A 23903-nucleotide genomic window follows, 5' to 3' on the forward strand; every position below is an offset into this window, starting at 1 on the left:
CATCAGTCAATGACAGCTATGGTGCAATTCTGACTAATGAAACTGATCCAGATCTTTAACGCCGCCTCGCCTCTTTGGCTGTTTTAAATATGACACAATTGACAGCTACAGAACTAGGGTGCTATTTCAGGGAAAAAAAAAAAAACCCTAAAATCCTCTGTTTTTAAATGTGATGTTGTTTCTGAGTTCTGATATGGTTCCCCAGGCCACAATCTCTCTAGCATGGATGCAAGGAGCAAGCAGTGCCACGTGTGTCCCCGTTGACATGGCTGAAGCCTTAGATTAGAAATCTAGAACCCTAGAAAGGGGGTAAAGAAAAATCCACAAAGGGAAACTTGTCCTCTACACATTCAAGATGTAGCTGCTTGTAATAATCTCAAGGGGTAATTCTGGTGTTGTTTACCTGTCTGTTTTGACTAGGCACTTGAATGAATTACCACAAATGAGAGGTGAGCCCTGTCCTATTGCCAGGCACGTTTGGGTGGAACCTGTTTCAGGAGGAAACACATTATTCTTATTCTTCCATTAAGAAGCTTTGTCTGGCAATTATGTTAAACTCCTCTAACCACTCTCCTGCACTCATTCCAGAGGTCAAATTCTGTAGGCTGTGGTGTGAGTAACTTCTGTGCCTGTGTCTCATGAATGTGTTCACCTCGCCTCACCTATTTAGTTTGGCAGACAAGCCAGACTGTTGCAGTCATCTGAAAAGCTGATAACTTTGACCTGTCCTGGGTGATGGTTTTGCCCATACAGGTAGGAAAGGGAGTGTATGTGAGGTCAGGGGAGTTTGTGTTGTCTGAGGACACTTGTATAAACTCCTTTTTCTTTGTGGGTGTATAAAAGTGCAGAGTCCACAGTGCTGTGCAGATAACTGACCTACTGAAGTCACCCAGCTTGCCAAAGGCATGTGTTTTAGTCCTTTGGATGCACTGTGCACAAGTGACACGTGCAGACCAGCTTCCCTGGAACCATGTCACAGGGTCCAGGCTCAAATGTCTGTCTTTGATTTTGTCAGCTCTTGTCTGAGGACTGTGGTCCCTCCTGCCTGCATTCTTCTTACGTGACGTGAACTTGGTCTTTCTTTTTTCCTGAGCCAGGGCTGTGTTGCTTTCAGCCTGGATGAGATGAGAATGCTGGATATCAAATTGGGAATGTGGCCCCAGTGTTAAAAGGTTTAAATGCTCTGAGGTTTTGACCTGTTAGCTGAGTGTGGACCTTCGTGCCCTGCCCTTGTCTCGGGCCTGACGTAACCCCAGGTGCAGCAGGGTAGAAGCAGTGGTACTCTTCTCACCTGCCTGGGCACTGCAGTGACTCCAGCTCATCTCACGACCCTCTTGAGTCTTGATGACCTTGCTGTCAGCATGTATCTCTCCGTACTTAGAGCAGTCTGCTCTCCCTTGAATGTCTCAGTTGATTTCCTTATTGCTTTGCTGCCACAAGGGGGTAATGTTGCTTCTGCTTCTTGCTTTCCCGGTCTCCTCTCAGTGCCAGAAAGTCTCTGAGGTTTTGAATAAAGCAAGCAAGATAGTTTCAAGACACCCTACCAGTCCTAAATTGCAGCTTATCTACTTAGTTACCATACCTTTGCAAGTTCTTTAGTGTTTGGGGAAGGGTGTGAATGGGGCTCCAGACTAGGAAATAGCTGTGATAGGGAATGCAAGCAAGGAAGGAGCTTATCCTCTTGGCCTTTGTGAGTGTTTGAAAGGAATAGATGTGGATCTTAAGGTGAAGTGGGTATTTTGTCTTTCTGATATGCAAATGTCCACGAGTTAAAGCTGTAAAAAGCCTTGCCAACTTTGCAGAATTCATCTCAACTTATTGCCTGCCAAGCCTGGAGCAGACCTGCCTTTGCTGTCTGCCTTCTGGAAGGTTTTGTTTGCATTTAAATAGTTCCTCATCCATCCTCAGAAGACTTCCATAATATGGGGATTATTTTCTGGAGGAACACTTGGCAGATGTTGACTGGAGTTTGGATGGTCACCTTTTCCACAGGGCTATGTTTATTTTCTTGGTCCAAGTATGCCTTGAGCTATTATCTAAATTTTGGGGCTTTTCTGTGAGAAGACTGTGAATGTTTTGAGTTGAGGCTTTTTGTTCTGATGCAAATAGTCACATCTTGTTCATGGCCATGAGGGGATGCCTCTTCTGGTTATGAATTTTAGCTGTGGACTTGTGATCTGGGCCCAGCCTGTGGTTAGATTGACAAGAGTAGAAACACTCCCATTCCTTTCCAGTGATGGTGAGTGCTGTATGTGAAATCACTTTTACAGCATGTTCTTCAGTTTGTGCTGAAGCCTGAGCTTCTGATGTGCTGCTCTGCTTTTTGATGTAAGTGACCAAGCTGTTCAGATCTCAGCATATATTGGCTTGTGGTAGCTTGGTCGCTGTGTGCAGCACCAAATGAAAAGGTACATGTCATTCATGTCCTAGGCTCAAAACCAAAACAACCAGAACACTTCCCTGAGTCTTGCTGTGGGTGCAGAGTTGCCTACTAGGAGACAGTTCTGTGACTGAAATAAGAGGGCAGTGCAGCATCCTGGACTTCTTTTTGAGGGGAAAGGACTAAAGCAAGAGGGAATTGCCTTAGATAAAGCTATAACATGAGTCTTGTAGCAGAGGCAGAACACACCACATAGTGTATTCCATCTTGTTTTGTTCCTTATTTCATAAAACCACGTTGTCACTATTTTTCCTCCTTGCTTACCATTTGTGGCTTGCTTATGTAGGTGTTTGGTATGCTAAACTGACTGAAATAGGGGGATGAACAGGAGGCCACACCTCTGAACTGCCACGAAGAGAGGCAATAGTAGAGTGCTGGGTGCTCAGACCCCATGTCAGTGTGAATATGGGCTGTGCCAAATCTGAATGGACCCCTCCCCATTATAATTTCTCCTCACCTTTTACATTTGGGCCCATTACTCGTGGAAGCTGCCAGCCTGGTCTCCTGGCCTTTGCAGTTTGGGCTCAGCATTTTGTGTAAGCTTACAGTGTGTAGACCTTGCCTGTGCTTTGAAAAGAAGGGTTTTCTGTGAAACCTTGTCACCTCAAAGCCACAGTTTTGGAAAAATGTACGATGTGATGTTTTCAGGCTTGGTAAGAAACAATTCCAAAGGTTCTTGTTAAAAAATCTTGAAAATGCAATAGAAGTGAAGAAGGAATTAACAAGCAGAGACAAGAGGTTCAGGTGTGTGGCTGGGAAGAAGAGCTTGAGGGGAAAAGGCCAAAACTGTGGGGTGAGAGAATAATTTCTGGCCGTCATAACCTGAGCACGTGGAATGAACTGTGTTGTCAGTGCCAAACAAAGTGAAGTGATAATCTGAGGGAGACATGAACATTTAGACATGATAATTGTGTTTATGGGCAAGATGTGCAGGCTGTGAACAAACTTGGTAAGTGTTGTTTGTTTTGCCTTTTCTAAAAATGGAAGAGCCAAATTAGTTTTGTCACGAGAATGTAACCACAGCCTGAACTGTAGGACAGGCTGCCACAATGTCTAAATGGTATTTGATGTCTATGTGAGCTCTGAGGTTATTGCTGCCACCCTTCCAGCTTTGTGTTGTTCTCCAGATCCCCAAGTCTCCATGTGGGCAGGAAAGACTGTTTTACTGACGTGGTAGAAGTCTGAGGTCTTGAATGTGCTGCTAGTTGTTATGTAGAAGGAACAAGTGAGGGGGGGAAAAAAAGCCTGTTTTCTTGCACAAATGTTCCTCCCCCTGCCTTTGGTTTCTGGATTTGAGAATAATGTAAGGTTGGTAGAGCTCTTTTACGTCATTACTGAGAGATGGTGGGGGGAAAAAATGATGGCTTGTGCTTTCCCTCTTGCAGTGACTAATAGAGGTCATTCCCTGCTGCCTGCTGAGCTTCCTCGAGTGCTTCAGAAGGCTGAGCATGTGCAATCCTTGCTAAACTTGCAGAAAGGCTTGAGCCTTCTTTGCTTTTTTTTTTTTTCCCTTGCCCTAAATTTAAATATACAGCAATGAGTGTAGCACATGAAAAAGAAATTCTTTTCCCCATGTTACTCATGCAGTAGCTTGGCTTGCAAATTAAGCAGGTAGAGAAATAACTCTGCTTTCTCAAATACCTTCATGGTGTTCTCCCAGTTGAAGCACTGCTCTTCTCCCACCTCTTTTAATTTTTGATACTCCAGGTCTAGAAATGAGAGGTTCACCTATAAACCTCCCTCCCAGGGAGGGTGTGGAGGCTTCTTCCTTGGAGATCTTCAGGACCCACCTGGACATGTTCCTGTGTGACTTGATCTAGGTGGGACCTGCTTCTGCAGGGGGATTGGACTGGATGATCTCTAAAGGTCCCTTCCAACCCCTACCATCCTGTGATGGTAAGAAATGAGTAAACTTTATTTCTCTCCAATCTTCAGGAAGCAGACACCTGATTCTCTACAGGAGTGTGTTTTGTGGGCCTGTTCTGGGACTTTATTTTGTGTTCACCTGCTCCAGCATGGCAGCAAGGAAACTTGTTGAAATTGGATTCCAATGATGTTTCTTAAGAAGCATGGAAGAGGTACATGCTTCCAAACTGCCTTATTTTTTTGCTTCTTCTGAGGAGTAATGGGATCTAGAATTGGAGTGAGTTGTTTTGGGGTGGATTCTTTGTTGGTTTGGTTTGGGTTTTTTTAAGGAAGGTGTTTTTTTTGTGTGAGATGGCCATGCAACAAAGTTCTCAGATAAACACAGTTTACTTAGAAGTTGAAAGACAGCAAAGTTCAAACAGACAGCTATTTAAGCATACCATAAAACACATCAGTACCTTGCTTTCCCACAGACAAGGAAAATGTGTGAATAACTTCCCTCTCTTGAAAGCAGTCCTTTGTTAGGCTGGCTGTCTCCTGTGCTGTCTGCACAGGCTTCCCTACAGCATCCCAATCAGCTGCTGCAGGGTGGGCTTTGTGTCTGGACAAACTCACTTGACCTACAACAGCTGCTCCTGTTGCCATTTTGTTATTTGTGTGTTGAGTTCATTTACTTGTAGTGTTCTGGCTAGGAGATGATGCTCAGCTTATGATTAATGGTCATATCTGACATGCTTAAACTATCTAGCTGTGGCTCCTAGAACTTGTTGTCTGGCTTTGGATTAGTGATGTTAAAAGAATCTTTGAGTTTTGTTTTGGTTTTGTTTTCCCTTTGACAAGAAACAAGTTATGGGCAGGCCCTTAGACCTTCTATTTCAGGCTTGCTGGCTGGACTAAAAGCTCTCTGTGGCTTTCTTGAATGTGGGGAGGAGTTGGAGATGTTGGCAGTATAGTGTTCCTCTTTTTTATGCTAATACAAGCCCTTAATTGTAAGATGTGCAGTCACATATTTAGTGAGTGCACTCATTCTTCAAGGTCTTTGTAACTACACAAAGCACCATGTGCCTGGGGACCAAGTGCCCTCATGCAATTATTCTCTCCCTTTTACAGAACCTGGGCTGGAGAACTCATGGTAGAGCAGCCCTATGCAGCTAGTCTCTGGGCCCAGAGCAAGAGGAGAGGGAGGGAGGGACTTGTGATCTGACTCAGTAATACAACTGTAACCAAAATAGTGATGACTCTAGATTTCTCCAGTTGAGCTGTTCTGGTCTGTTGAATAGCTAACATGCATTTTCAAACATTTTTTCCACATACATATTTAACTGATTGCGCCAAATTGCTGTTTGTGTGGTGATGTAAGTGACCTCCCTCCCTTGCTCTTCTTGAGAAAGCACCTGCTGGAACTGGAGGCTGTGAATAAACAGCCTTCATTATCTGCCAGGAAACTGAGTCATTTTTCTGCTTGAAAGGCATGAGTATCAAATCCTTCCCCTGCCTTCCTCAAGTGGGAGGGCTGGGGTAAGTGCCTGAACTACCACGCCACTTATCTGGTCTCTCTTTGTTACTCCAGCCTGGACAAGAGCATTTTCAAGGAAGTGGTTGATGTGTGGTGGGACCTCTTGTTTTTATAGCCTTAGAAGCCTATGGAGATGCTGGTCTGCCTTGTGCCCCCTCAGGAAAGACACCTCCTCATAATTCCCTGTGGAGAAGCAGGAGCTCTGTGTAATTATCCCAGAAGCTGACGCAGATCTCTCTGTGTGGGTAAGCAGAGAATTCTGCTGTCCACACAATCTGTGGTGGTGGGAACTCCCAGAACACAGAGAATTTGAAGCAGACATTAGATGTATGAAGGCAAGTAGAAGAGCCCACAAAAGAGTAAAGCTATCTGCAAGCTGAGGGAGTTGAGTGTATTGACTGTGTTCTGGCCATGCTTTTGAGCCTGTTATCGTAACCAGGAGGACTAGGAACTGGTTCCCTCTAGCTGAATTTCTGATGTAATTGCATGTGTTAAGGGTCTAGGTGGAGGAATGTGATGTCTTTTCAGCTTGGCTGAGGTGCCTGCCCTATTCTGAGCAGTGGAATAAAACTACCACCGTGGAGAGAAATAGCACGTGCAGTAGCTTGAGCTGATTTAATTTCATCTCCCCTCCCTGCCCCTCGAGTTTTTTAGCTCTGCAAAATAAAAGTGCAAGCTCTTTGATCATTCTTTTCATGTTGGAGTTACTGCTAGACTCATCAATGCTGCCATAGCTGTTCCTGACTCTTTTCATGTCTATCACAAACGTGTGCTTCCTCTTGCTTGTTGAAATAACACATTAATCCTTCCCCAGGTGCTGTATGGTCACGATGTAATGCTCACTCAGCTTTCATTTTGATGCATGCCCTTTGTCAGCAGGTGAAGTAATAGATGCACAGAGTGACCTTGGGTCCACTTAAAAAATTGATCTTTCTGCCTCAGAGTCACTGGCCTTCCCTCTCATGAGCTCCAAAGGTGCTGTGTAGCTTCTGTGGCATCAGGTGGTAAATGGAAGTTGAAGTTCCTAGTTCAAGAGCTGAGGTGCAGTAATAACACAGTTCATCATGTGGTATTATATTCTAGTTAAACTGAAGCAGGTAAACGTTAAAGGGTTGAACTTCTTGAAATTCTGTTCCTTGCCTTAGGAGAGCTCAAATACCAAATCTCATTGCTGCTGTTCAGACCCTTACCTACAGTTCTTTTGTGTAGTTGTTTTCCCTTTGCCTTCATTCCTTCCCAAATGGACTTCTTGCTGTCCTGGCTGAATATCTGCTGTGCTATCTTGTCTTCTGACTGAGAAATCCTCACAGCTTGTTTTCTAGAGGATTCTTGCCCAGAATCAGTGATGGAGGAAAAATAGGGGTGTTTTTATCTGTGATAAAAGGAGGTTTGAAATAGGACAGAAGTTCTCACAACTCCACACCTCAGTCTGGGAAGACTGTCTTCTCTCTCCCTGGTTACCCTTCAGAGTTAACACAAATTGTTTCTCACAAACAGGCCAAAATGTTCTCCAAAGGCTAAGGATCAGTGATCACTTACTGTGTTTTTACTATCACTGCTTTCCCTGAAGAGAGGAGCTCTTGTTACAAAAGATGTTCATTATATAGAATGACTTCAGAAAACCAAAGGTGATGAAAAGACTGTGTAACAGGACTTGGATAACTCATAAGAAAGGCAGCTACCAACTCTCATTCCTCACTGAGGAGGAGTTGTATGGCAAAGATGTAAATAAGGAGATGGAGGAGCTGACTTGGAAAGCTGCAGAAGTGAGTGAAATTTTAATCAGTGAGATGCTCAGGATATTGATCTCTCGTAGATGGTAACAACCGCTTGAAGAAAAGTTTGACCCTTTTGTTTGACTCTTTCTTCTCATTTAATCATCTGTTTCTGACCTGTCTTCTTGATGCCAGGCTAAATATGTCAAACCATAACCATGTGAAAACTGAAACAGTGTGGAGAAATGTTAGCTTGGAGGTATCACAGCGGATTATGTTAAAATCTTAATTTTAGAAGCCGTTTTTTCAGGCAGTCTTTAGAACTGCATACTGATTGCTTTTTGTAATTTTAAGCTTGAATATGAAGCTGGTGATAGCAGCTAATGTTTTTCTGTTTTGACAAGAACTACAAAACTTTTCTGGGAAATGAATCCACGGAACAAAACACTTTTGATGGTTTCTGCTTATGTGATTTCGATTTGCTCTTTGAAACGACGCAGCACAATACAGAGACGTCTGAAAGAATTCTTCCCTATTCTTCTGAGGAAAGGCAAGGGGGGAAAAAAACCCCAAGCCAGTGGATTGGAATAGAATTGATTGAGATTTTTTGTTTAGAAGAGTTTTCTAGTGTTCTATTGAGGCTATAATTGATCTCCAAGAATTAATTTGGCTTGTTAACAGTTAATAATTGAGTTTAGGATTTGAGGGAGGGTAGCGGTGTTATTGGGCAACTGAAGAACGTTCAGCTGTCTTAGTGCTTCAGCTTTCTTGTTGCCTTTTGGTAAAAGGTTGCCTTGCCATAAGAAGATGATGACTGAAAGGAATGTAGTTTTAAACTGTTGCTATTCTTTATGTTGATATGAGGAACCCAGGAGCCCATCTGTAGGGATGAGCGCTCAGGAGAACTGACTGCTGGCTGCAAATCAGAGGGGTGGCAAAGGGATGTAATACAAAGTAGTGTGGTAATTTCACCTCCAAAATGGGTAGTAGGGGATATAAAAGCCCTTCCAGGGAAGATAGACGATCAGAGGAGGAAACACACAGAAGCTGCACAGAGTTGGCAGTGTACTTGTGCTTCAAAGGATAAGCTCAGTCCTAACCTCTCCTCCCAGCTGAAGGCTGGCACCGTGGGAGGGGTAGGTGTGCTTGCTGTCCTTAGAGTGCTTCATGTTTCTGGTTTGTTCTCGCTCTTGGTGGGTGGCAGCAGCTTTAGAGGGTGACAGCTGACTGAACACCCTTTGATTTTTAAGGAAGGTGAGCCTCTGCTGTTTGTTAGTGCCTCCCTTTTGCATGGGGAGGAAAGCCCTTTCCTCAGTGTCGCTTGGAGTAGCACCGCTCAGTAATGCTGTGACAGCAAAGCTAAAATGAGCTGTAGGAACTGCATATCCTTAGAAACTGTTATTGAGAAGTTAGATTTGCTGCATTTGAGTATCTTCTCAAAGCCTGCTGAGATGAACCACTCTGTCCCAAGAGGCCTTGGTGGTGATCCTCATCCCCAAGGGAGGGTATGGGTATAGTTCAATGGCTGATGTACTGCGAGGAGGTTACTTCATGACCTTTTTTTTTCCCCCCCTCAAACTGCAGCTTCTGACATTCAACTTTTTCATTCCTGACAGATCTCCCTTTTCTGCTTGTAATGTTTGGTCTGTGTGCACTCTTTTTCTCTCTGCCTTGTCTAACAACGTCCTGTAACATACACCTTGCTTCTTTATCCCCCTCACTAGCGATTGCTGCTGTTTGCAGACCTGAGGTAACAGAGTGAGTGTAGAATGGCAGTTCCATATTTACTGGTGTCTGACAGCAAGGAGTCTGCTGAGATCTCAGTGCTGCTGAACAGAGGCAGTTTATATCTTTTTGTAGTAGTTTTCATTAAAAAAAAAAATCAAACCAACAAAAAACTACAATCCCCCTCCTCCTATTTTAGCAAGCTGAGCCAGAAGCATTTCTCAGGGTGAGCAGAGTTAATCTTCATCATTGCAGCATTGACTGACAACCTGGAGGATGATAATGTGTGGTTTTTGGTTTTTTTCCTGGTGAGCGGGGGAGGAGAGTGGAAATTGCAGTTTCTCTGCTAATTGTACTTTAGATGTCATTTGTGACAATTTCATATTGTCTAGACAGAGACAGTGGAGCAATTGCTTCCACAGAGCCTAGTGTTAGCCTGTTATATATCTGGGTAGTGAAAAAGGGGGCTGTGGGAGAGGAAGAGGGTGCTGCAAGCTCCAGAAAGGATTCAGGACTCAAGCACAATCTTCTGAATTGTTTCAAAAGGAGATGAAAACAATATGTATTTCTATCCTCTCTTTGCATGCTTCTCTGTTGGAAACTTAGACCTTCAGTTTCTTGCAGTTCCCTGTAACAGAGCTGCTGCTGTTCATCCTTGGATTGTGTTTATCTTCCTTAACAGATTTGCTCCCAACCTCTGCATTTACTGTGGTAGAATACTGGGCCACCTTACATTTAAGCTTACTGGAAACAAATAGTGTGTGTCTCTTCTAGGACTCTTAAGGGGCAAAAGCTGTGAATGTGGCACCTAAGACTCAATGCAGCTTGACTGACTTTAAGAGCATTTATCTTCACCTTCCTGGGGGACAATATGTTACACTCCCAGTGTCACTGATGAGACACTTTATGGATAGTTATAGCAGTGTATCTATTATTGAACCCATTTGTCAGTACCAAATGCAGTTGGATCTTTAACTTGGGCCTCAGTCTACAATGAGTTAGTTAAATAACAGATCTTGTATTTGATTTCAGTACAGATATTGTTATTTTCTGAAACACTAAGCACAGAAATGGTCCATCTGGATGTCATGAGATTGCATGTTGCCTTGTTTCCTTTTTTTGCCTACTATATTCATGTCTAACAGAGTCATCCTGCTCCCCACAACCCCTTAACTACAGTCTTCCTAAGGAGCCCTTCTGATAAAGGAGGTGCTTATGTTACTTCATGGGGTAGTTGGAGGCTGTTCAGGTAAAATCATGGGCCCATCAGACCTATAAGAACTCTGTTCAGATGGATACTTGGCCATCCTGCAGCTCAGGCAACTGTTGGTTTGTGTTTTACTATAGTAACACATACCAGTCTTCATCTGAGGTGACGGGTATCTGGCAGAGCAAGGCTTTTCAAGCCTTTATTTCAAGGATCAGATGGAGTATAGAGGTGAGAACTGTAGATTTCTTGCCTTGCTGTTCCCAAGTCAAGCAGAGGGACTCCTGGCAGACCCACACCAAGTTACTAAGACTTGCCCTGCTCCTGCTTCCACACTCTTCCGATGTCCACTGCTCGGTGTGTGTTTTGGTTTCCTTCAGCTCAGCTGCTGGCTGTGTTCTGAAGGTGACCCCTCTAAGTCAACACTCTTCTTGGGCAACTGCCAGCCTTTCCAAAGGTGAGAACAGTAATGTGGCTGGACGATGTCCGGAGACACCCTTCTAACAGAGCCTGCTGGGCCATGCAGCATGTACTGGTCATCTTCCTGCGTGGCTCTGATTTTGGTGTGTCATTTAGTAGCTAGACCCTGGAAGATCTGGAAAGAAGGTGACATGTGAGTGTATAGGTGCTAAGACTTTTGACAGGGATAGTCAATGAGTTTGGTGTTTACTTGTGTGTGTACATTATCAGGACTCCCTAGGCATTGAAGGGAAATGGCATTAAACAAGACTCATGTTTTGTGTAGGTTGCTCATGTCTCTAAGGAAGCAGCTGCTGTTTCTAGGGTTGTGGCCCTGTCAGCATCTGTGGGAGCTCTTTTTCCCCAATCAAGTCCAGTGGTTAGGCAGGACAGTGCAGTAGGGTGACAGCCTGGGCACACCCACACTGCTTGCAGGCTGCTGGGTTTGGAGTGCTCTGCATCAGCAGCTCTGAAGAGCTGACTTCTAAAACGCGTGTTGGCGTTGCAGTGCAAGTAACCCAGTCTCTAACTCTGAGCTAGTGGTTTAGAAAGAGGCCAGATGACTGAATAGATATTCTATCCCTTCTGCTATTTTTCCCCATCTACCTTTCCCACCAGAAGGAATAAAACCAGTTGATGTGGGATGCAAGTGATAGGCGTACTTCACAGGTGTATGACTTGGGTGTACCTCATAAAGGTGTTGCACTGTTTGTTCTGGATTAGCTGCTCTTGCATATATTGACATACATTTGGAGCAAGAGAGAGGGTTTGGTAAGGCAGGACTGAATTATGATAACTTTCTAGGGAACCAAGGGATTCCTAATATCTAGCAGTGCTGAAGGTTAGAGCTTTTGACTTGATAACCTGGGGAATTAATTCCTCTCAAAGTTTGAGATTTAATAACTGTTCTTGAATAAGACAAGTGGTTGCCAAGCAACTTCATGCCAGAGAGAAAGAGTTTCTCGCCTTTCTATAGAGTCCCAGTGCTTTGCAGCAAGTACTGAGGCTCTCAAGCTGACACATGCCTTTGCAAGTAACTGCTGTATCACTTGCAGCTTTTTGTATTCTAGATTTATGGTGTAAAATTGAAGTTGGGGTGGTTTTTTTTGTGCTGGAAAGCAGTGAAAAATTTGTCTTGAAATCCTCAGAAGGGGCTGCTGCTGGGAGAAAAAAAGTCTCATTTGCATTTCTACTGTCTTTTATCTGGCTAGAAATGGGAAGTTGAGCGTGGATGATATCTGGTCCTTCTTCCTGTGTTGATGCTGCAATGTAGGGTGAAGACCAATAAGTTTTGAGTCTTTCACCAATTGTGTGTGTGAGGGTGAATAGAACAGATGTGATATTAGACCTCTTTGACTTTCAAACCAGAACAGTTTTCATTTAAGTTACAAAGACTGGAAAGCAAAATTTATCTGGAGTTCTAAGGCAAAAAGACTTGAAAGGGAACTCAGCAGCCTTATAAACTTCTGCAGCTGATTCTTTCCACTCTCCACACCCGCCCCAAATCACCTCTCTCCTGTTAATCTAAGGGCTGCAACAGGCTGGAATGAGTCAGTCTTGAAACAATGTCATCCTCTGCTTTATGACAAGAAGCAAGATAGAGGTACATGCAGAAGACAGGGTGGAGGACACGTTCCTGCTATATACTTTTGATTCTGCTGCCTTCATGACTCAGACTCACTCCTCGCATATTCAAGCTGTCTGTCTGCATTTGCATACATTTACTTCTTGAGTGAATATTTGGTAGCTCTTCCTGTGGCTGATTAAGGTTTAAAGGAAACAATCTTAGGTACCTGAAAACCTCTTTTTCTGAGCCTCAAGTCTAAGATTGACTATCTTACAGTGAGTAAACACCAGTGATGCCCTTGAAGTCCACGTGCCAAGGTGTGGATTTTGTCCCCTGCTTCTTGGCCCATTCCCAATGTAGCTGCCAGTGTAATGTTAAAGGACCTGACAAATTGGGATGACTTGTCTCCAAGAGAGAAGTAACATCTGTGTCTTTCCCTTGAAACTTGCAAGTGCCTTTGTGATCACTCCTTTTTCTTACTTGAGGTGTTTTTTCTCCTGTGCCACAAGATCATTCCACCTTGACTGGCTCTGTGGTGAAAACACTTAGGCCACCAGTGAGCGAGTGGTTCAGTATGTTTCAGAATTCTCTGCACTGATAAGAGAAATAGTCTTAAGAGGTTTCAGAAAGTCCAGCAATAAATAAGGAGGATGTTCCTGAATGGACTTTGACTTGGTCATTCGTTTTGCCTTTCTAGGAGATTGCTGGAGTCTTCCCTCATTTCATTATCTCGCTACGATGGAGCAGGGTCCCGGGAACATCCCATCTACCCAGATCCAGCCAGGTAAGAGCTAAATGCAATCTAAAGGCATTTAAGTTTCATAGAGCAAAGCAAAACTTCAGCATAACTCACTGAATCACCTTTTGGAATGGCTCTAGTGTAAGCCAAATGAGGAGATGCCATGAAGTGTGGGAGAGAATGAGGAAAAGAGGAAGAAATCGCTCTCGAAATAAGCAGATAAGGATTTGTGAATTCACTTGGGATGGAGAACAGTAGGTGGCAAACAGGTCCAACAGTACATGAGGTGATAGCAATATATTTGAAATCTCTTTGGAAGAAAAATGAAAAGACCAAGTAGTCTATTCGGGACTAAAGGGATGATGCAGTAAAGGCAGTTAGGAGCTGGTGTGAGCAGGCAACGTGCTTGGAAGAGTAGAATGTATCCGTGTGAGAGAGCATAACCAGGATGTTATGTATACTTAACTAAGAACAAAATACTGCCAATTATTTCTGAAGAGTCATGAATCATTGACATTAGACACAGAAACACCTGTAGTGCTGCTTAATCTTTAGAAAAGGTGGGAGTGTTTCAGAGAACTAGCAAAAGCAAACATGGCAGAGTTATCAAAACTGGAAAGGAGTGATCTTTGCAGTTTCTACTTAGTGTATTAATAAAGCAACAGATGGGAAAATGTGACCCACAGACTCTGTCAGAAGAAATGATAGAATCGTGAACAGCAAGCAGCTTTGGAAGCTTTCAAAGAATAAATTGTGACAAATAAGCTTTCTTGAAGAGTTTACCAAAGCTATGAATGAGGAAAACTCAGTACGTGTAAAACAGATCTGATTTAGCCTCTTGGGGAACTTCTGGCACAGCTACATGAGTTGAAGGCTACTAGGATTTGTCATAGAGGAGAGTACAGGAATATTTGGTGTACAAAACCAGAAGTCTAAGTTGCTGGAGGAGGTATTCTGGTTTGTTTGGGTTGGTTTTAAATCTCTCATTCTTTTTTACATCATTCAGAACAAAATCTGCATTTTTATACAGATGAGGCTCTAAGTACAAGTTCTGTAACAAAAGGGGCCACATGATGTAATTGTGCTGGTGTATAACTCCTTGCTAACTGTCTCTGTAGGTAAAGCCTTGTAGAGTCAAAATCATATCTTAGGCTTCTTTTTTCCCCATTTGTTGCAAAGAAAGTTGCTTTGTAAAGTTAATTCAAAGGCTGAGGAGTGATGTAAATAAAACTGTTCGCAGTGCGGTGAAAATAAGTCCAAGTGTGCTGCTTACATGAAAGGTTATTGGGAAAACAACTTAGGTAACTGCAGAAGGTCTTGGCAAATGCATGTCAGAATGAGGCTGATAAATGTAAAAGCTTTCTAAATGGCAATTGATTAAGTGACAGGTAAAGGGATTGATATACCTGGCAAGATGAAATGATATTTTGCAAATGTTATTTAAAAGGTATTACTGCATTCAGGTCAATTTATGAATGCCAAGAGCTGCTGAATGGCTGGAAGTGCACCATTCCTTATTTCTGGAGTGCCTAATCCAAAGCAGGCATGTTTATTGAGCAGACATTGTGAGAAGTGATTCTGATTCTCTGGGAGCTGCCTTTTAAGAAAGAAAAGGAGAAGGGCCTGCCTAGGTTAGTGAAGTCTCTTTTTTGTCCTCTTCTGTCAGATCTCTGCTACGATGAAGCTCAATAAAACATATGAAAATGGACCAATACCTGAGACCTTTTCTAGAATAAGAAGCATTATCAAAAATATTTTTCTCCTTGAAGCCATTTTTGAACTGCCATGATGCTCTTCATGTGACAGTTGGAGTGGTTGTGGTAGAAGCTTGTAGTAGCTTGGGTTTATAATGAGATTTGGAAGAAAAGTGCAGCGTTGCAACTTCTTCAGAGAGGGCTAATTTGTTCCAGTGTCACTGTCCTTTTCAGAGGATGAGATTCACATATGCATAATCAGCATGAGCTGGAAGTTTGAGCAGGGTATGATTAGAGTCTTCCTCCATAAACCTTTTTGGTGTGCCAGGCTAGTAGGATCTTTTTTAACTGTCCCTTGGACTTGTTAGAGATTGAGGATGTGATTAAAAGAAGCGTTACAGTGTTTTGAGAGTTTGGGGTTTTTTAGCATCATAAGTTTATAACAAAGTTGGTAATTTCAGATTTTCATTAAATAACAGAATGGAAAAAGGAAACCAAGGTGAAATAAACAGAGTCTTTGTATGTCTCTGTAAGTGTGTTTAAATCTATATTAAAATAGACAAAACCTCCTTAAGATCCTCCAGTGGATTTGAGGTTTGTTTAAAAACTTAGGTGATCTGGAGAATTTGTTTTTGAAAGCATGTGTTAGTTTTGTTTCTGTGTCTGCTGTCTGTAATGGTGCTGTATTTGAATGACCTAGGTCAGGAGTGAGGCAGGGAGAACATGTTTTAAAGTTCCATCAGATTTAGAATGACTAGCCTGATGTAGACTGCAGCAGTCAGTGGCCTTGTTGAACTTCTCTAAGGTCAGCTTGGCTGTTCTGTCATTCCCCACAGTTTCTATATGCACTGAGCTCAGAAAACAATCTGCAGAGGAATCCAGTAAAGCTGTCATCAAAGAACACCTACATTTTTAAAGGTTTTTAAAATAGAAATGCTCAAAAGGATGCTGCCAATCTGGCATCACAATGGTGTTTGATAGGTATGTCTCCATGAAAAAAAGATCTAAGCTGCTAGAAAGGTTCTGGGAAAGAGATTTGAGGTTGGATATTGCCTATGAGTTGAAGCCTTAAGTGGAATGGAAGCAAGCAAAAGCTGGTGTCTGCAAGCAGCAGTGCCTTGGATTGATGCTGTGTATGCCACCATAGATATTGCCAAGGAAATTAATGACACCAGTCAGCCTTTAAACCATACCTGCTGGCTGAGAGGTGTGAGCTGTAGTAATGTCAGTGAAGGTCCTGGCCATCAGCATCAAGGCAGGAGTGATGAGGGGTGTCAGTACTTCTGAAGTGTTAGGAAACTTGGGGGCCTGCACAGCTGTAGAGTGCTTTTGGTACAGAGAAACCAGCTCTTGTGCCTGTCTCGGGGAACTGGGCCTAGGCATTCTCCAGTTGATGTTCTTGTGATTTTTATGTATTACTTCTTCTAAATTTACTTCATTAGAAGCTACTAAAATAGGGGAGGGTGAAGAGCAACCTTTGTGCAAGAAGTTTTCATGTTGTCCATCAACACAGCCAGCTGGTTTGGATATCTGGCTGCAGCTGAGGCCACGGTGCTACGCAGTAGCTCGCTCTTTAGTGATGACATTTAGAGCTCATGATGACATTTAGAGCAAGATACTCCAGCTTGACTAATGTTAATAAAACATTTTACTCCCTCAGTTGCACTTCACACTGGGCAGCCAGCAGCACTGGGTGTCTAGAGAATGCACTGCCTTTTGATGACATGGTTGTTGGATGAGAGAGAAGCTGTTTGGTTCTGGTTTGTGCACTGCAGCGTTTCTCCTGCTCAGGGCCTGGCTGTGGCAGTATAGCCTGTCCTCTGAACCCTCTGCTCCAGCAAACAGGACCCAGCCCCTCAGAAACTGGGTCAATGCAGCTCCTGTGGGTTGTCAAACAACCTACTGTCCTGTAGGTGCAAACTTGGTTTAAGAATTATTGGCTAACCTGCATCTGTGTTTTGCCACTGCTTTATCAGAAGCACGGGTGAGAAATGAACAGGCAGGCAGCCTGCTGTGACTGATGTGTGTTTAGCCAGCAACAGACCAACTTTGGTCAGGGGCTCATTTGCAGTTGTATTTGATAGCTGAATGTACTGAAGAGGTATATTTAATGTTAACTGGTGTTCCTTGTGCTGCTTTTAAAGCCTTCTCCTCCCTCCAGGACAGCTAAATCTCCTATGTTGGCACTCAACTCTGGTCCTGATTTGTCACAACTATATTCCAAAGACAGCTACAGCCTGACATTTTCAACTTAAATATTACTTTGCCCTGCACATGCTCATCTGCAAAGATTAAGTCTTTACCCTGTTGCTTTGAATATATTTCTCCTCTGCTCTTTAGTATTTTATCCCTCACACTTTTCCATGTGTCAGACCTTCTTGTCTTCAGTTTTTCACAGTCTCTGCAGTCTGCATACTGTGGGCTGTCAGGAAGCTGGATCTGGCATCTCATCATCCATTATGACCAGTCTTTATTGCCTGCTTTGTCTTGTTGTTCTAACAAGCATCATTATGTTGTTTTTTTCTTGTGATGTGCTGCATAATTTGCAAAGACTAAATGTCTGCAAAACTTGTTCTTCGTCTCCTTCTGTAAGACTCTCCCTTGGTGTGATACTAACAAAGAAAACAGTTTCAGTGATGACACTGCTGAACTGCTGAGACCACTGTTCATGTGTTTTCCAGTGTGGCCTTGTTTCCATGTTCCTTTCTTTCTCTATGGGCACTTATAGCTTCACACAGAGGCTTATGGAAAACTCCAAAGCAGCTCCTCATTTATAAGTGAACTGCTATAATGCCTTGTCTTTTTTAGGCTTGGCCTATTAAGTCTAATGCCCTGAAGTGAGAAGCACTGTGCTTGTACAGTAAAGCTTTCTACCTTAAATAAGCATGAACAGCTTTAATTATCAAACAAAGCATAAAAGATCAAGGAGAAATCTGAAACAGAGTGTGTCATTCCCCTTACCCTTTTGCTGCTGATTGACCAAGCTTTAGACCCTTGAGCCTGTAGTCTGTTAAACCCACCTCTTTACCATGATGACAGCCTAGTAGGGGGCTGGGAAGACAATCTCTTTGTATTTACATCACTTCTAATTCCTTCTTTCTTGCCAGCTTCTCTTTTGCTTACATGTCCCGAGTGTGTGGCAGAATTGGAGATTGCATATCCTTAGTGGTATCTGCAGCCAGAGCAACATTTATGCAATCTATCCCTTGAAGAATCAATACATTTTTTTCATGCTGCTCTAGGGAACAGTCTCTAGAAATACTATTAAACGTTGTTTTCCACTGAAATATGACAGAGCACTTTATCAGATGTGGTCTGATTGCAGCTCATGCTGTCGTGGATGTGAAACTGATCCATATGTAAGCAAAATCTTATTCCCAGTACATTCCCTTGGCATCAGCACAACTCTGGCAGAGCAAAAACCCAAAAAGCCTTCTAACAATCATATAAGAGATAGTTATGGAGTTGCATTTTTGTTGCTGGTTATAGTGTAACATGGTGAAACTGTGTGGTATTGGTCAGTGCAAATGTCTCCTTGAGAGTCTTCAGGGCTGACAGTGAGGTTTCCTGTAAAAGGATTTTAGCTTGAAATTCTCTTCTGAAGATTGATAGCATTCCTGTAAGGCAGTCAGGCTGCCTCTCTTTGTGATTGCAAATGAGTATATTTTCATCTCTGGACTATTCCCTGGAATTCACTGTTCATTTGAGGGCTTTTGTTTTATTTTGCTTTGTTTAAAGCTGTTCACACTTTTGTTTGTAGATTAAAAATTAGGCCTTCTTTTCCCATTATCAGTCTCTTGCCCATGGTGCTTTTCCAGGAAATGAAATTGTATTTTGGTGACCCTGGCAAACAGCAGCTTCATAACTTGAGTTGAAAAAGAAAGAACTAAATCAAAATGGAATGGGAAGGCAGGGGGGAGGAATAGACATTTTAATGTCCAATTACTTGAGGGAGGATTAATTCTCCCTTCTTTTCCCCAAATTATAGTTCAAGCCTAATCTAAGTAAGGCTAAAGAAATGATTATTCAAACTTCTGAGGTGTGTGGACTTTAATACTGAGGAACTGTGTCACAGAAAGCACATGCTAGGAGCTGTGGCTATATGCAGGGTAGGAAAAGAGAGCGTGTTTTTTACCTGTCTAGTATCAAGAAAGAGGGTAATACTCATGTGTGATAGCAAATACAAACAAAAGCCAAGTCATGCATGAGAATGAATTCATTGCAGAGGAATGTTTTGCTTTCAGGTGGTATGCAAGGCTTTTAACACCCTTCTTTAACATACATCTAGTGGATCTGATGAAATTGCCCCTATGTGAGGTCTCTACCGTTTGGAATTCAAAGCTGTTAAACCCTTTTTTCTGCTGCTTGTTACACTATGGTGCTCCATAAGTACCCTCAAAGCAGCAGCACCTTCCTTCAGTGTTTATTTCAACTGCTGTTTGGCATTGCAAGCAGAGTTCATGTTGGGAGTAGGCTTGGTTCTTTAGGGAATGCTTGCTGGGTGTGCTTGTGTGAACTGGTAATAAATGAAATAGTGAGCTCAGAGGAATCCTGAGATGCAAATCCCTCTGTGCTGTGGATGAGCTTTCTGTCTATAGATACTCTCTAGTGCTTCTGTTTGCACAAGCAAGGGAATCACATGGGAGTGGAGTGTAGAAAGGGTAAATGACTTCTACTTGCTTCCTTTATTTACTCTGTCTTACTCATGGATAAAATGCAAACAGCCAATTCTGTGATATGCTGCTACTGTCCTGGCCCTTGAAGCTCAAAAGGAAAAGTAGGACTACTTGTTGTCTACTTGTTTAACAAGTGTCTATATGTCTCTCTTGCTCAGGTTGTCTCCTGCTGCATATTATGCTCAGAGGATGATCCAGTATCTTTCCCGGAGGGACAGTATTCGACAACGCTCCATGCGATACCAACAAAACCGTCTCCGCTCTTCCTCCTCCTCTTCTTCCACTTCAGAGAACTCAAGCCCATCTGTAGAGGGAAATGATCTGGAATTTGAAGATTTTGAGTAAGTGTGCATGCTGCCTTGCTCTCTTGCTTCAGTCAGTTGTCAGCACAAGACTGCTTTGTGGCTTCCTGCTGTTTACCAATCAAAGGCATGTCAAGCTTCCTGTAGGAACAGGTTAAGTCAAGTCATTCAGTCAATAATTGGAACAGTGATTGCTACAAATGGTCTTGTAATTTCTGTTATGAATATTAAGGATGCTTTAGGCTACCTTCAACATATTAGGCCATCTCAACCAGATTTTAAAAAACACTTAAAGTACAGCAGAATCTTTTTCTCCAATGGAACAGATGTGGAGCCAAGAGTCTGTTAGAACCTTCAAACCTTGAGACTTTGCAGGGCTTATTTCTTTGGCCTAAGGCTGTAGGACACAGCCAAATATATTCTGTTACCTTTATTTGTTCTATCTGTACAACTTTGTCAAATGAGCTCAAAGCCCTGGGGTTGCTTTTTTGGATGACTTGGCGGTTGTGAATTTGTGTGAAGTTAAGGTTTAATTTCCCGTAAGGAGAGCAAGTGGCCTCTTGTGTCAGTGAGGAATGATTCTGCATCCAAACCTTGGAAGAGCACTCCTGTAGGCTACTGTATTTCCTTCTGAGTGGTTCTCCTGACAAACTTCTGAAGTCTACTTTCCAACATCTGCTTTTGGACCTGTAGTGGTACCCAGTGTAATCCCAGTGAAGAAGTTTATTGCAAACTCCTTCCAGTAAATGGAACTATAGCAATGGATTGTTTAGATGACACAGAGACCAAAAGCTCAGGAATTTGTATTAAAACCCATTTTAGCAGAAGGGGGAATTTGACCTTTTTAATCTGTCTTCAGTCCAGTGCTGCCCAGATGGATTGTGGAGTCTCCTCCTCTGGGAACATCCCAAACCCACCTGGACGAGTTACTGAGTGACCTACTCTAGGTGGTCCTGCTCTGGCAGGAGGTTTGCACTGGATGAGCTTTCAAGGTCCCTTCCAACCCTTAAGATTCTGTGATTTCCTTTTAAGTATGGGCTTGAACTCCTCAAAAATCTGGGCTTTTATGTTATTGCTGCCAGCAGAGGATGCTGTCAACTTTGCTACTGTCTTAACTTTTATGTTCACTTGCTGCAGTGGCACATACTTGAGATGGCATGTTGTTAAAAGCTGCATGTCTTTTGTGTCAGGGTGAAGTTCCTTTGTGAAGGACACTGATAGCACTAGCTATTCCCAAAAAAGCAAGATATTAATCTCTTTCAGACTTTTAAAGTGGTGGTACACTATTTTTCCTTAGAGTACTATGTTGTGAAGCTGTCATTTCATGCTCCAGCAATTAAATATTCAAAAGTACAGGGTGAGGGAATGTCTTCCCCTGTCACTGTGGTCTTGTTTGTGTAAGATGTAAATGAAGGGAAGTAATACAGATGAGACACTGCCTAGTAACTTTCTCCCAAGGAGCTTCATTGGTCTGGAATAGCAGAAATACTGTGGCCCATTTGAGTGAGGTGGGTACGTCACAAGCCTACACTTTAATCTTTCTATTTTTCCATTTCATTTGTCTGAGGTGGCTTGTTTTGCTGGGAAAATAAAAGATGGTAAGTTCTTCTTTGACAGAGCCAGGCAAATGCCTGCAGAGAAGTGTGTTCCCCTGCAGATAGTATTCACACAGTAAGAGCACCTAGTCAGGGAAGCAATTCAATCAGCCATGCTAAGGTTGTCTTTCATTTCATACTGAGCAAAAAGAAGTGTTTCTTTCGTACTGTGCAGTGCCTGAATTTGTTGGTTGAATATTTCATATTGAATTCTGGCCTGTGCATTCAAGACATGCTGTCTTTTTCCTTCTCTGCTTCATTATTTCTCCTGGCTGATCAGAGGGAGCTTCTGTGCGGGGGTCCTTAGAGCTGAAACTTGTCTCGTGACTCATTTGATTTCTTCTGCTGACTCTTCACAGTGGAATCTTTTATACAGAGTACTTGCTTCTCATTTTGGCTCCTGTATACCTCCTTTACTTGTTTACCTGAGCAGAGCCCTGTGTTTCTTTGTGTATTTCTTTCTTGCCCTGATCTGGATGCTCTGGCTTCCCTGCTTTCCATACTTGATGTAGGACAGGGAGTTGCTGCTGTGTCTGTCTGCAGCTCATGCTTTTCTACTGGGATCCAGTGACCTTTTTGTTATGTAAAAGCCATAGCAAATTGCCTTGATGCTTTATTTTTCTAAACTGATTAATATAATTGGTAAATATAATCTCTTCTTTTGATTCTCCTGGAGATGAGGAGGAAGATGGAAAGGGCATTAAACACCGGTTGATTTTAATAGACGTAGAGTTCTGGGCAAGGAGTGAGCCCTGTGCTTGTGCAAGGTGTCTGGGAGACAAGCTTTCCTCAGCTCTGTGGGATTCTGAGGATTTTTTTCTCCTCTCAGGTTCATTTTGTCTCTCTTCACCTTCACTTACTTAAATGACCTAGTGAGGGGCATGAAAAGCTTGGCCTCTGCACTGTTTGTGTGCATGTGGCCTCTGAATGGAAGATAAAGCCTTTCTCTCTATGTGTCAGTCTAATGGTGTCATTTTTCTCCATGCAGATCCTCCAGAATCTCATTTGAATTCATTCATAAATACATTCAGTTTGTGATAGCAATAGCAGTAGTGTTGGTCTAATACGAAGCACAGTGGTTTTTTTATAGGTGTTAGTAATATCCTTCTATCACACCAGCTTTTATGGACAGAGGGGAGGAGGAGAGAGACACAAGCTTCTACCTGTGTTATTTGGTCTAATAAGATGTTATCTCTCTACATGAGCTGCCTGTGTTTAACCTGTCACTGTTGTCATCTTACTGCTTATTGAATACAACTGACAACTGTAAACTTAGTCATGTCTGCATGAAAGCATTTAATACAGTTTGTAATATATGTACAGATTGTAATATTAGGTTATTAACAGATAAATTGATATGAGTGGGTTTTAAGGTTAGCTTTAGCAGAATCCTGAGCTAGGATGAAAAGGCTTGTTGTATTCTGGGATAAGAATCTCTGCATGGAGGATGATGTCACTTCAGTCTTCCAGCATAACCACTAAAAATTGATTCTTTATAGACATATCATAGACCTTTCTACTTTCAGGGTTCTTTTTGAGTGTCTTATGTTTGGATCACAGTAAATTTCAGTTTTTAGAGATAAACTATGTTGTCTTTTGAATTCTTTCAGCAAGTTTGAGTCTCTTGTAGAGCCTTCCCTTAGTCTAGAACAGCTCTGATGCTGGAGACTGTGGATGATGCTTCCAGGACTCCTTGAATAATACAAGCTAACTTTTTTGCATGTGTAATTCTGGTAATCTGTTACCACAATCAGAATGTGAAGGTGTTTCTGCAGATGAATTCAGGCCATCTGCATCCTTTTTTTTTCCTGCAGTAATTGTAGGATCAAATACCCAAACCTAGGTTTGTTTTATCTATGAGACTGAAAAGCAAATATATAGGACAGTGCACCAGCTCACTGTCTTGAAAGCCTTGCTCAATTCCTTCACTGCAGCTCTAGAGAGGCTTTCAAGCCAAGGCTACTACTGGTGTGACTGTGGTTGACTCCTCTGCTTTTGAGAGTGGGCTGCCTGCTAGAATAGATCTATGAAGGAACTCTGAGATTAAACTCTTTAAATATCTGTAGCTTATCCCCTTTCTATCCTTTCCTTTTTCCATGTCCCATTGTGAAGGACTAGGAGTGTCTTCATCTGTCTACAACAAGGATTTTACCTCACAGGCCTGAAATGTTGTTTAAATGCTGTAGCTTTTCAATTTCTGAGCACCCAGACAGATGTTATGAGCACTGTAAACACTGTTTTACTGAGACCATAATGGACATTCTGATTTGTGGAAGCAGGCTATGGCTCTGCAGAGCTGCTCTATCACTTGTGGAAAGCTTACAGGACTCAAGGTGACACCTGACTTTAATTGTCAACTTAAAATCCATTCATTTAAGGTGTGTTCTGGATCAAGACTTGTG

The 23903-nt window shown here is 42.5% G+C and overlaps 1 protein-coding gene across 8 annotated transcripts in view; it reads left to right on the forward strand.

Moving 5' to 3' along the window:
* AMBRA1 (autophagy and beclin 1 regulator 1) overlaps positions 1–23903 on the forward strand; it is a 136910-nt gene that overhangs the window by 22349 nt on the left and 90658 nt on the right. For all 8 annotated transcript variants that reach the window (XM_061997718.1, XM_061997714.1, XM_061997712.1 and 5 more), the window contains 2 exons: positions 13193–13279; positions 19763–19945. In XM_061997718.1, the coding sequence (XP_061853702.1) occupies positions 13193–13279; positions 19763–19945 (270 nt within the window). The remainder of the gene's footprint in view (positions 1–13192; positions 13280–19762; positions 19946–23903) is intronic.

Source organism: Colius striatus, chromosome 6 (assembly GCF_028858725.1).
Source record: "Colius striatus isolate bColStr4 chromosome 6, bColStr4.1.hap1, whole genome shotgun sequence".
NCBI classification, from domain to species: Eukaryota; Metazoa; Chordata; class Aves; order Coliiformes; family Coliidae; genus Colius; species Colius striatus.